At 46.9% G+C, this 14,315-nt stretch overlaps 1 protein-coding gene and 1 non-coding gene across 2 annotated transcripts; one reads left to right on the top strand and one right to left on the bottom strand.

Annotated features, from left to right (window-relative positions):
- Positions 1–8,208: 8,208 nt before the first annotated feature.
- LOC120967670 (U11 spliceosomal RNA) lies at positions 8,209–8,336 on the top strand. Its single transcript, XR_005761396.1, has one exon. It is a non-coding gene; the product is annotated as a U11 spliceosomal RNA (small nuclear RNA).
- A 949-nt stretch (positions 8,337–9,285) lies between these two features.
- LOC109754458 (uncharacterized) lies at positions 9,286–12,500 on the bottom strand. Its single transcript, XM_020313365.4, has 6 exons — positions 12,004–12,500; positions 11,828–11,928; positions 11,141–11,238; positions 10,282–10,490; positions 10,127–10,182; positions 9,286–9,656 (listed from the first exon to the last, which is right to left on the bottom strand). The coding sequence occupies exons 1-6, from the start codon at positions 12,392–12,394 to the stop codon at positions 9,597–9,599; spliced, it is 915 nt and encodes a 304-aa protein (XP_020168954.1). The 5' UTR covers positions 12,395–12,500; the 3' UTR covers positions 9,286–9,596.
- Positions 12,501–14,315: the final 1,815 nt, after the last annotated feature.

Below are 14,315 nucleotides of genomic sequence, written 5' to 3'. Positions count from 1 at the left end.
AAAGCAAAACAAGCATAACTTCAAGATTTTAAGCACATAGAGAGGAAACTTAATATTATTGCAATTCCTACAAGCATATATTCCTCCCTCCTAATAATTTTCAGTAGCATCATGAATGAATTCAACAATATAACCATCACATAAAGCATTATTCTCATGATGCACAAGCATGGAATTTTATTACTCTCCACATAAGCAAATTTCTTCTCATGAATAATAGTGGGAGCAAACTCAACAAAATAATTATCATGTGAGGCATAATCCAATTGAAAACTAAAATCATGATGACAAGTTTCATGGTTATCATTATTCTTAATAGCATACAAGTCATCACTATAATCATCATAAATAGCAACTTTGTTGTCATAATCAATTGGAACCTCTTCCGAAATAGTGTATTCATCACTAAATAAAGTCATGACCTCTCCAAATCCACTTTCATAATTATCACAATAAGATTCAACACCCTCCAAAATAGTGGGATCATTACTTCCTAAAGTTGACACTCTTCCAAACCCACTTTCATCAATATAATCATCATAAATAGGAGGCATGCTATCATCATAATAAATTTGCTCATCAAAACTTGGGGGACTAAACATATCATCTTCATCAAACATAGCATCCCCAAGCTTATGGCTTTGCATATCATTAGCATCATGGGTATTCAAAGAATTCATACTAACAACATTGCAATCATGCTCATCATTCAAATATTTAGTGCCAAACATTTTAATGCATTCTTCTTCTAACACTTGAGCACAATTTTCCTTTCCATCATTTTCACGAAAGATATTAAAAAGATGAAGCATATGAGGCACCCTAAATTCCATTTTTTGTAGTTTTCTTTTATAAACTAAACTAGTGATAAAACAAGAAACAAAAAGATTCGATTGCAAGATCTAAAGATATACCTTCAAGCACTAACCTCCCCGGCAACGGCGCCAGAAATTGCTTGATGTCTACTACGCAACCTTCTTCTTGTAGACGTTATCGGGCCTCCAAGTGCAGAGGTTTGTAGGACAGTAGCAAATTTCCCTCAAGTGGATGACCTAAGGTTTACAATCCGTGGGAGGCATAGGATGAAGATGGTCTCTCTCAAGCAACCCTGCAACCAAATAACAAAGAGTCTCTTGTGTCCCCAACACGCCCAATACAATGGTAAATTGTATAGGTGCACTAGTTCGGCGAAGAGATGGTGATACAAGTGCAATATGGATGGTAGATATAGGTTTTTGTAATCTGAAAATATAAAAACAGCAAGGTAGCAAGCGATAAAAGTGAGCGTAAACGGTATTGCAATGCTAGGAAACAAGGCCTAGGGTTCATACTTTCACTAGTGCAAGTTCTCTCAACAATAATAACATAATTGGATCATATAACTATCCCTCAACATGCAACAAAGAGTCACTCCAAAGTCACTAATAGCGGAGAACAAACGAAGAGATTATTGTAGGGTACGAAACCACCTCAAAGTTATCCTTTCTGATCGATCTATTCAAGAGTCCGTAGTAAAATAACACGAAGCTATTCTTTCCGTTCGATCTATCATAGAGTTCGTACTAGAATAACACCTTAAGATACAAATCAACCAAAACCCTAATGTCACCTCAAGTATCTGTGGGTATGATTATACGATATGCATCACACAATCTCAGATTCATCTATTCAACCAACACAAAGAACTTCAAAGAGTGCCCCAAAGTTTCTATCGAAGAGTCAAGACGAAACGTGTGCCAACCCCTATGCATAAGTTCACAAGGTCACTGAACCCGCAAGTTGATCACCAAAACATACATCAAGTAGGTCACGTGAATATCCCATTGTCACCACAGATAAGCACATGCAAGACATACATCAAGTGTTCTCAAATCCTTAAAGACTCAATCCGATAAGATAACTTCAAAGGGAAAACTCAATCCATTACAAGAGAGTAGAGGGGGAGAAACATCATAAGATCCAACTATAATAGCAAAGCTCGCGATACATCAAGATCGTGCCGAATCAAGAACGCGCGAGAGAGAGAGATCAAACACATAGCTACTGGTACATACCCTCAGCCCCGAGGGTGAACTACTCCCTCCTCATCATGGAGGTGAACTACTCCCTCCTCATCATGGAGAGCACCGGGATGATGAAGATGGCCACCGGTGAGGGATCCCCCCTCCGGTAGGGTGCCGGAACAGGGTCCCGATTGGTTTTTGGTGGCTACAGAGGCTTGCGGCGGCGGAACTCCCGATCTAGGTTATTTTCTGGAGGTTTATGTATTTATAGGATTTTTTGGCATAGGTCTCACGTCAGGGGGGTCTCCGAGTCGTCCACGAGATAGGGGGACGCGCCCAGGGGGTAGGGCGCGCCCCCCACCCTCGTGGACGGCCCGGGACTCTTCTGGCCCAACTCTTTTACTCCAGGGGCTTCTTTTGGTCCATAAAAAATCATCAAAAATTGGCACATCAATTGGACTCCGGTTGGTATTCCTTTTCTGTAAAACTCAAAAACAAGGAAAAAACAGAAACTGGCACTGGGCTCTAGGTTAATAGGTTAGTCCCAAAAATCATATAAAATAGCATATAAAACATCCTGGATGGATAATATAATAACATGAAACAATCAAAAATTATAGATACGTTCGAGACGTATCAGGTAGTACCGCAGGCCCTTGCGGTAGTACCGCTCCATGGGCGCGGTAGTACCGTGGCCTTAGGGCGGGCACAGCAGCACGAGCGGAAGTAGGGGGCGGATGTAATTTTTTACATCCGCGCCCTACGCGGTAGTACCGCTCCATGTTTGCGGTAGTACCGCGTCGGACTTTTGCACAGATCGAAACTCAGCGAAAGTAGCCACAGATGTAATTTTTTATGTCCGTGCCTTCCCAGCCTCGACCAACCCTGCCTTGCGGTAGTACCGCAAGGGGGAGCGGTAGTACCGCTCCGGCGGTTCTGTCGCTCTTTGCTTCAACGCATCAGGGCTGGTCTAGCCCCTGCCGTGCATACGGTAGTACCGCGGTACCCCGCGGTAGTACCGCAGACCCTTGCAGTAGTACCGCAGACCCTTGCAATAGTGCCGCACGTCTGGGTCGGTAGTACCGCAAGTCGCAGGCTGAATAAGTGGATAACGGTTGGATTTGTCCTATCACTATAAAAGGGGAGTCTTCTTCTCCGAGTTGACTACCTCTTCCATCCCCAAGCTCCATTGTTGCTCTAAGCTCAATTTTTGCCGGATCTCTCTCCCTAGCTAATCAAATTTGTTGATTCTCTAGGGGTTGAGAAGGCCCCGATCTACACTTCCACCAAGAGAAATTTGATTCCCCCCACTAATCCCTTGCGGATCTTGTTACTCTTGGGTGTTTGAGCACCCTAGACGATTGAGGTCACCGCGGAGCCATATTCCATTGTGGTGAAGCTTCGTGGTGTCGTTGGGAGCCTCCAATTGAGTTGTGGAGATTATCCCAACCTTATTTGTAAAGGTCCGGTCGCCGCCTCCAAGGGCACCAATAGTGGAATCACGACATCTCGCATTGTGTGAGGGCGTGAGGAGAATACGGTGGCCCTAGTGGCTTCTTGGGGAGTTTTGTGCCTCCACACCGCTCCAACGGAGACGTACTTCCCCTCAAAAGGAAGGAACTTCAACAACACATCCTCGTCTTCACCGGCTCCACTCTTGGTTATCTCGTACCTTTACTTGTGCAAGCTTATATTGTGTTGCATCTCTTGATTGCTTGTGTGCATGTTGTTGTTGCATCATATAGGTTGCTCACCTAGTTGCATATCTAGACAACCTACTTTAATGCAAAGTTTAAATTGGTAAAGGAAAGCTAAAAATTGTTAGTTGCCTATTCACCCCCCCCCCTCTAGTCAACTATATCGATCCTTTCAACGACGACTTCCAGACTGTCTACTACAACAAGTTGTGTCCGACTCCCGCAATGGAGAGGCGATGACGACGACGCGCCTTGGGCTCGGTTTAGTGTTGGTAGTCGTAGCTAGGAGGTCTACGGATCTGGATGTAATTATTTCTATTTTGATGTCCTTTGTACTGCCAGATTGAACATGAATAGATCAAAAAGTTTCTATAAAAAAAGAGAGAGCAACACATACGTACGTAGATGGATGGTCGCGGCGCGACCGCGACCAGCGTATAGCTGCGCTGGTTTTCACATGCACAACGGTGAGGCGCTCCGAAGAGAGAAAGGCAGATGGCACTACAAATCATAGGGCGTGTTTGGTTGCCTGCATATGGCCCAGCCTGGCCCGTGCGGGAAAGATTGAGCCCGTTTGGTAGCCCGTGTTCACTGTGCGGCCCACATCGCACGGAACTTAAAGCGCATTCAGACCAGGCCCAGGGGAAACGCCAGAATCGCCAGTAGCTCGCGAGCCTGGCTCGGGCGAGGCAGGGGAGGGCGACGCGCTTCTCCCCTCGTGCGAGTAGGGGGATGGCGTGAGCTCGCCTGCGTCGCCGAAAAATCGACGGGAGGATTTCGGCTCACGTCCCGCCGAGTCCACCCCTATTTAGCCCCTCCCTCACCGCCCCAACTCTCGCCACCATTCTTCCTCCATTCGAGCTTTCCCGTCGTCGCGCATCGGCACCAACGAGCAGGTAAGCGACGCATCTTCATCGGCCGGCGGTCCACGGCGTCGGCGCTCCTTCACCGGCCGGCGTTGATCTTCCATGACTGTCCCCCATCGTCCTCGAGCTGCAACCATGGCCTCTGTGAGTTCAATCCCCCTTTCTCTCTGTTCCTTCTAGCTAGATCTGAGCTGCAGCTAGGGTTTGATCTAGATGCATGGTTGGTTAGTGGTCTGATCTGTGAGCTGATATGGTTGATTGCTATGGTGCGGTTGCAATTTGTGGTAGGGCTAGATGTTCAAGCATGTGGTAGGCTAGATTAGTAGTAGAGTTTGAAGTTGAACCTTGAGCTTGTGTTGATTCGTGCTTATATCTGTGATTTGTAGCTATTGGTGGTTCATTTGTAGCATGATGTTTGTTGTAGATGTATGTTCCTGCTCATAGATTGTCCGGTATGCTTAGTATGATAGCGATGAAGCATGTGCTTGCTATGATAGTGATGAACCATGTATATGTATACTTCTGCTTTCATGGATTGTCCGGTATGTTGTGTGCTATGCTTACTGTCAATGCGTGCTACGATTGTGGGACATGACCACACAAACGCAATAGTCAGGCCCTTGTTTTGTCCGACAACCAGTTTGCTCCATCGTTTGTCAGGACTCACAGCCTATGTCCAAGATGGCACCTGATTCAGAGGTGTTCGCGTCTGATTCCCTCTATGTGCCAGTAGAGCTCGTTGAGCCAACTCCTGCTGCTGCCGTTGCACTCAAGGTAGCAGCAGCAAAGGCAAAGAAGGATGGTAGGTCCAACAACATGAAGTGGCAGCCGTTCATGTCCACGTTCGTGCTGAACAAGATGTGCGAGATCATCTCTAGTGGAGTTAGGACTGACAAGGGCTTCAAGGAGGTGCACTTGAACACCGTTGCGAAGCAGGTGTTCGAGTTCTGTGGGCAGGATGTGTCTGCCACCCAGGTGTACAACCACCTGAGGAAATGGAGAGGTCGATGGATCCAAGTGTCCAAGCTAAGAGACCTTAGCGGCGCCTCATGGGATGAGAACACTTGCTCCATAGTTCTGGAGGCAGAGCACTACGCCGGCCATGTCGCGGTTAGCTCATAGCCCTCTTCCTTTTCATACTGTCCACCATTGCCTACTCCTAATCGCAACTAACAACACTTGTGTTTCATTCTTAGGACCACCCAAGGGACGCTGAGTTCCTCAACACACCCATACAGAACTACAGCCAGATGCATCACATCTTCTCCTTCGGGCTGGCAACTGGGAAGCATGCCATGGGCTCGGGGGAGCCTCTTGGTTCTCCCATGCCAGACTTCCCTGGGACCCCGGACGTCGAGGTCCTTGATGGCCTGACAAGCCCTTCGTGAAGCCCTTCGACAAGCCATTTGACCCCGTCCATGATAGGAAGAGGAAGAGAGGAGGCCTGATGGAGGAGGAGATCAATGTCTTTTGCAGCATGACTGAGGCGGTGAAGGAGGTGGCAACAGCCATCAGGGAGTGCAAGCCCCTCGACGTCCACCCTGACATGTATGGCGCTGTCATGACCCAGGGTGGCTTCAGCGACGAGGCTCTCATGGCAGCTCTCATCCACCTGCTTGACAACAAGGCCCAGGGTGTTGGGTTCGTTGCCATGGCCGCCGCTCACAGGGTGCTGTGGATCAGGAGCTGGCTGGGCAAGCACTACTACTAGAGTAGTGCTGCCTGTGAGCGTGCATGATCCCCGACGGCGATGGCGGTGGCGACGATGACGACGATGACGATGACGACGTACATTTTGTGTAGCTAGGGATCAAAAACTATTTGATGGTCTGTATATTTTGGTGAGGTGGTATATACTAACCCCTCACGCTGATGGTGAACTTGTGGTGATAGGACGACACCCTCTTTTGGATGTGGTGGTAGGTTAACACCAAGGTAGTGCTAGGAAGAAGTTGCTATGCCGTATGATCATGCATGCTTTACTTCTTCTCTTCTGCTCCATTGTTGTTTGTGTGCTACTTTGCTTGCTAGTTGTGTGCTCCATTGATTTGCTGCTTCAACTCTTGCTCTTGTGCATTGCTAGGGCAAGTGGTATGCCGTGTTCATCGATAAGGTTCCAGGGGTTTATAGTTCATGGGAAGAAGCCAGTGCACAAGTGGCATCGTATAGCAACAGCAGCCATAGAGGGTTCATGACTAGGCAGGCAGCAGAACAAGCTTACTCCGACTGGGTGCGAAAGCACAGAGGCAACAGTGTTGACAGTGGCAAGGTTGGAGGTGTCAAGGTGGATCGTCAATTTTGGGCTGAAGCTGAAGAACTTCATCATCTTCGCCCAGTTCATCGCCATTGTTGTGCTGTGGCGTTGGTGTGCTAGGTGTGGGTAAGCTCACCATCTAGGGTACAAGGTAAGCAGAACATGTACGTCATATGCAACCAAACGCCGTGTTCATGTGCCGCTTGGGTCAATGCAGGCAACCAAACAAAGTGCACTTGCGTATTACCTAATTCAGGGACATTAGATGCATGCAACCAAACAAGTTGCAGATGGCGTATTAGGGCCTGTTTTTTGCTCAATCAGGCTGGGTTGAGAAATGTATGTGATGCGGGCGCTGTAGCAAACGGCAACCAAACACGACCATGGTGTTCAGCTGATGATGGCGCTGCCAGTTGGGGATCCTTCGTAAATGAACGAGGACCATGGATACGTACATACATTAATTCCCCGAAGAATGTGGCCAGTGTTGCAAGGTTGACCTTACCATTCTAGTATATCATGCATAATTGCAAATCGCAAAAGGTCAAGGGACGTCATGTGAATGCGTGCACCGCACCGGCCGCTCGGTACTGTCCGGTTGCGGTTGCGGTTGCGGTTGGGTGCTGCCTCCCTCATCCTGCAGCATGGAGCGGGGTTGGAAGAACACGGCACGGGGTGCGTGGCAATGGAGATGCCGTCAGCGTGTCTGTCTGTATACATCGAAAGTCCAGATGAAGATGCCAAGGCAGCTAGCAGGAAGCAAACGAGGCACCGGCCATGAGAGACTGACTTCAGGGGAGAGGGGACTCCTCCTTTTTCCTCTAATCATCTTCCAGTACCACTGTACCAGTAGAACACTCACGAGCTGTCCCCGCGTGCGAGTCTTTGTCCAAGGGTGCACAGAGCCCTGGGACCATTCACAGCCGTTCCAAAATCTCAACGTGCACGTGAACGAGAGGTACAGACGTACAGTGTAGTACGAGACAGAGTAGTTTCACGCCCTACCCTGCAGAAGCTGTGCTTGTCTGTACTGCTTCTTCATCATTTTTGAAAGAGAGAAACAGTGCGTGGTTTACACTGCACTCTGCGACGCGCTTGCTGAAAATTTTCAGCCATGCGTGGTGTGATTTTCGCGACAAGAAGCATATCGTGGGCCGTCCTTCCATTTTTTTTGAGATGAAATATCGTGCGGCCTAAGGAAGAAGCTTTGGGCTATGGGCTGCTGGTCAGCCTTTGGAGAGAGGTCGGCCCATCCTCACCCGACCCCGCTGGAATGCTCGCGCGCTGGAGGCTAGAGCGCAGCTGAATAATCCCACATCGGGGAGGGAGCGAGCGGCGCGGGCAGGGGAGGGGTACAAAGTAGGAGGGGAATGGGACGTCTGCAACTCAAAAAGGGTCGGTTGGCTATGTATGCCACGTCCATCCTTAGCTGATGGGTGCTGTATGGCTATCAAGACATATGGCCGACATAATTTGTGGGAATCAATAGGGTTGGCTCGTCATGGCCGACCCTCCATACCTAATTAATAATCTCAAATAGTAGTTCAAACCTGATTGTGGTCGGGGCAACGTGGTTGCCCAGTCAGGTTCAATAAGGTTTCTTCACAATAGTGCTAGTACTCTCTTGGGTAGACCAAGGCGGACCCAAAAATGAGAAGGGCTGTGCAAGGCACATACTACGCACGTCCTATATTGGCTGATTTCTTTTTTTGGCAGACCAAGGCAGAGGAGAAATTGAGGTGACAAAAAACAGTGAATGAGGTGAGAGTTGCCCTATATATTGGCTGATTCCGGCTGTGCAAGGCACATACTACGCACGTCCTATATTGGCTGATTTATTTTTTTGGCACACCAAGGCAGAGGGGAAATTGAGGTGACAAAAAACAGTGAATGAGGTGAGAGTTGTCTGGTTTTCGTAGTGTGCCTAATGAGGTGGGAGACAGTGCATCACACCTAAGGGCTCCTTTGATTCAAACGAACTCTAGGATTTCTGAAGGATTGAAATCCTTAGGATTTTTTCTATATTGGTCCTTTGATTCATAGAATTGGATTCCATTCTTCCTATGAAATCTTTTGTACTACATTTCATAAGAAATCTAACATCCACTCCAACCTATTTTTACAATTCCTTTGTTTTCCTGTGGCATCAAACACTCGTTGCTAATCCTATAGGATTCAAGTGGGTGTGCCACTCCAACCCTATACTTTTCCTATTCCTACGTTTTCAAAATCCTACGAATCAAAGAGGCCTCAAGCGTTTGGAGATTACCTGGTTTTCGTAATGTGCCTAATGCACTCGTACGGAGGGATCACAGTTTTGCCAACAGACGCAGATGAAAGTTTTACACTTTTGATTTGAATAGAAAACACTATGATAAATTAGACTCTGATTAAAGTTTTACGCACTCCTTAGATTTGAACAGAGAAAATACTATGATCACTTAGATGATGTGGATCGCCGTCAGTGAAAAACAAAAATGGAATCTTATTTCACATGAGAAGTCAATCCGGGCTCAATTTAGTTCACCACACTCTTGAGGAATATAGCAGTGTAGGAAGAATAGAGAACACCCTAGTAGAAACAAAAAGGAATGCCAGAGCAGGGGTACCAGTTTTCTAGACTTCAATCACAACAAGAATAGCATTTGCTTCAACGGGACACGGCAAAGATGCAAACATTCCAATGTACAGCGGCAGCTGGGACTAGTAGCTGTGCGCTAGCGCCTTCATCAACATCAACGCCATCTGTGTAGACTCGGGAAGGCATCACGTATAATCAGAGCAACTCCTTCGCATTTTCTGCCTTCTTATCCTCGTCGCCGTCACTCTCTAAGCCCTGCAGAAGCACGGAGCTGATGTTAGCATCAACCATACAGATGTAACGGCAATATCTTATATGCCTCAAGCATGTCAAACACACACGGAAGTGATACACAACATCTCAAGGGACACCTAAGTAGCCTAGTGGTAGAGCACTACGCTTCCACCTGTTAAAGCAATAGATTCATGCCCCCACCAAGGGTCGAGCACTAATCTGGAAGTCAAAGATATGTGGTGTCACCTGCACAAATGCTTTTCTTGTACACCACAGCAATAACAAGAAACGTGTACAGGCTATAGAATGATCACCACACCTCACATTGGTAGTAGCACTAGAACAAGGAATTCCAAATGTACAATGTCTTGTCCAATACAGTTACCGCACATTAAAACTACATTCCATGGGTATGAAACACTAGAACCAATACCATCTTATAAACTGTGGCTAGTGACGGTATCTATTTTAAGGGAAGCAGGTGTACTTACTGAGGCACCATCTATCTTATCAAAGTCATCGTCTAGCTCATCATCATCGCCAGCATCTGCAAGTGATGACACAAAAAATAAATTACATACAAGAAATGGAGTAACATATAGCAATTAATTGGATAGGGTCAGGTGCAGGTAAATGAATAGCGTACCAGGACCCTCATCATCACTGCCTAGATCTCCAAGAAGAAATACATCCAGATCCTGCTCTCGATTTGATGAGGTAGATGTCTTGCTTGGCACCTTCATGTCTTTCTGTTCTGAAGTTGTAGTTTGTGAGGTCTGTGATATTTCCTTCTGGGCAACCATTTTTTCCTCCTCGGCTTTCACTTTCAGCTCCTCAAAATATTTGGTCTCGTAACTATTTGGGTTACATTTCAAGTCAATAAGCTATAGAGGATCAACACTAGTGCATAGTGTGCAAGAAAATTATGCTCAAACTAACACATGTAGCATTAAAGCACTTGGAAAGCAAACCATTTTTAGCTCAACTAGAAAAACATCGACCCTGGTTACATGAGGCAATTCCAGTTTGTTATAAGCCCAAAATAGAGTGGCAAAAAAAATCACTGCTTGAAACATAATTCATTTATCATATACAAGTGTCTATTGGGTAACTGAATCGTGGAATTTCACAGACTAAATAATCATCACTAAGGCAATCAGAATATATATTTTTTAGTTCCTTCAACAAGTGCGAGACCAAGGATAAATGACAAACCATCCAGATTCTAGAAATAAAAAGATTGTTCAAATTCCAATATGCAAGATCCTACAGGTTGAATTGGACAAAACAAAATTTGAACAAATAATTCTGGCAGAATATCTATTGTGTGTATTCTGAAGAAATAATCAGTCCAAACTATCTATAGGTGGCCAATGTGGCAATGTAGAATCCATTCTGTTAAGACAAACGTTGCAGAAGTTTGGCCCATGTTGACCAATGACCACAATATGTATTAGGATTACATAGCATGAGCCAACATGAAGCAAGAAGAGTAGAAGACTTACGGGGTTACATAGTTGTTTACTAGCAAGAAATAAACTCGCCAGAATTTACGCTCTTTCATGTATCTTGGGCACAGCTCATATCTGAACTTTGAAATTTCCTGAACATAAGATAGCACTACTCAATAAAATTTCGCCAAAATAGAACATTAGAGACTCAACACCAAAAACTAGTATGAAGGTTATCAGGGTAATAAATTCATAGCCCAACAGAGGCTAAGCGAACTGGACCAGCAGTAAACTTGCAACAAATAACAGAACAGAGATCTTATTGAACTAATCCTAAAGGAGACAAGGTCATGGCAAACCATTTTATCTAGTACATTCTGATTCATGCAAAGTAGGAAACATAAATACCATATTTGACATTTCCCGAGTGTTGATAAGTCAGTAATGTACTAATTATTTAGTTAGCTCTAAGCCTCTAACCGTCACACCAATCGAAAATCAATCTATTGTCCAGAATAACAATCACTCTAATACTCTAAATTATTTGAAACTGAAAACATAGTTTTCACCCTTTTTCTGATCTCAATATACACATCTAATCAGATTTGGATGCAAACACAGAAGTATGTGTGTCTGTTCATACGTGCATTCACCGATTACATCGAGCCACATAAACCCAATCTCCCATGGACATACATGCATTAAACCCCCACTGACTGAAATGGTTAATCGAAACAAAACCTTGACGGCCGAGAGGACGAGAGTGGCGTGCCTAGCCTGCCATTCGTTCAGATCCTGACGCACATTCGACACCGTGGGCACATCAGACATCTCCGGCTCATCTGTGCAACACAAATCGTATCATCAGTTAATCCAGCGCCTCGAATCCCCTAAACCCAACCATGAGTGAACCGCACCTTGCAAGGGGAAGTCGCGGAAGGTGCTTATGGTCATGCCGTTGACGAACTCGCGGAGGTCGTCGGTGATGCCGTAGCGCTCGAGCTCGGCGGCGTCGGGCTCCGACTCGGCCGCGGAGGGGAGGGGCGAGATCGCGGGGATGGGCGGGATGGAGGGGACGGGGATGTCCGAGGCGAGGTGCATGATCTGGCCGGCGAGGAGGTCGGCCTGCTTGGTCGCCTCCGCGGCCATCTCGCGGGACTTGATGGCGGTCTCCGAGAAGATCTCCTTGGACTTCTTCGCCGTCTCCGACACCAGCACCGACGACCGCTTGGCCGCCTCCAGCGACAGCTCCTGCGAGCGCTTTGCCGCCTCGCCGGCGAAGGACCGCGCCCTCTCCCAGAGATCCATCGCGCTTGGGAAATTCTACAAGGCTCGGTGTCGACTCACCGCCGTCGACTTCGCTGACGTCGGTGTGGGTCTTGGTTTTTCTTTTTCTTTTGATTGACAACTCGGTGTTGCTTGAGAAGTGGGAAGATATTGGATATTTTGCGAATCCTCCCTCTTATAGCTGTGATAATTAGGGGCAATCCTTAGTTTTTCTTTCTTTCTAAAGTCGCAATCCTTTCTAGTCGCACGTCCAGCGCTAAGAGCAACTCCAACGCGCCGATCCAAATGGACGCACACTTCGTCCATTTTTTGTCCGTTTAGGTCGGCTGCCCGCTCGTCGTCCGCCTATGTCGGAGCGTTGCACTCAATCCTTGTCCTCACATGAAACAATTTAAACTTAGAAAGGGTCCGCAGCCAGAGATCGTGTGGCCATCGCTCAGAGTTCTCGCCGGCGGCCATGCCAACGGCCGACATACATGCTAGCCTAAAAAAACATCACACAGTTTATGCTGGCGCATTTACCAGCGGCTGGCGCATTTACCAGCGGCTGGCACACATGCCAGCACACAAAAATGGGTTGAAGTTCAATCACGCCTTTCTCGGCTATGGTCATGCCGGCACACTTGTCGGCATAAAAAAAGATGACGCTCTCTGTCATACATCAATCATCAAGCTTGAGCATGTCGGCCTGCATCTTCTCGAACCAAGGCCCCTTCCTCGGGGACATCGTGCTCAAGTCCACCTTCATGATCTCCACCCCTTCACCATGCAAGCGAGCTCCACTTCTTTTGCTTTGGTCTTGGCTTTGGTGGCCTCGATCTCGAGCACCTTCGCTTGCATCCCGGCCTCCATCTCAAGCTTCTTCGCTTGCATCTCCGCCTCCATCTCGAGCTTCTTCCTTTGTATCTCCATGTAAGCCTTCATTTGATCTTCTTTGTCTTGCCAACGCGCTCCTCCCTTGTATTCTTCTGGGTCATCATGCCTTCCAAAGTTGCTTGCAAGGCAAATGATGCTGCATCACGCTTGTCCTCTCTCTTGGAGTTGGTCTTTCCCCGCGGCCATGGCTTCTCTCCCTCACCATGCTCCTTGGCGGCTTTCTCCCCTCCATTCTTCCTAAGTGCCGCATATTGCTCCTTGAATTTCTCGTCGCCTTTTATGCCCATCCAACAATGGGTGAGAGTGAACGACTTGTTCCCATGTTGGGACTTGAAAGCTTCGAAAGCTTGAAATGTCTACAAATGAAGATACGAATGCATATGGGCATTGTACATACAAGCATGAAACAACAGAAACGAAGATGGAGAAATGTATACCATGTCTTTGATGCCGAGGCCACTCAACGAACGACCCTCGATGCTCTCAAGGGTGGCACAAAACTTGTTGCACTCTGGTTGTATGACCCTCCAACACTTCGAGAGGGACACCCACCCACGCTTGCTATCCATCTTGTACATCACGAACTTCTTGCATTCATGAAATTGATGATGAACTCTTAGCCAAAAGGTTGATACCTTTTGCTCGGCGCCAATCTTGGGGTATTGTCCAATATCCCTCCAACATTCACAAAGGAATTTGTCCTCATCCTTTGTGTATGCCTTCGTCCGAATGCTTTGGCGCTTCTTTTTGCATTGGCTTTGGAGGTGAGCTCGTCGGCAAACAAAGGCTCCCCCTCAATGTCCACTTCATCTTCTTCTTCTCAGCCGTAGTTGTCCGGGAACTCATGGGCTTGCAGGAAAGTGCTGCCCATGTGAAAGCCCAGGTTTACTCCCAAAGGGGGTGAACGGGAGATTTTTAGAAATTCATCAAACTCTGATGAATTTGACAAAGATCAGGGTGAAGAAATAGAAACGTAAGGCAACTAATTCATCACAGTAATGGAAAGCATCCATACAAGATACATATGTGTCGTGGAATTATCACGGCAGATGTCCTAGTGTGAGGA

This window comes from Aegilops tauschii, chromosome 6 (genome assembly GCF_002575655.3).
Source record: "Aegilops tauschii subsp. strangulata cultivar AL8/78 chromosome 6, Aet v6.0, whole genome shotgun sequence".
Taxonomy (NCBI): domain Eukaryota; kingdom Viridiplantae; phylum Streptophyta; class Magnoliopsida; order Poales; family Poaceae; genus Aegilops; species Aegilops tauschii.
Note: the sequence above shows the minus strand (reverse complement) of the source record. Positions and strands in the feature narration are given on the sequence as shown.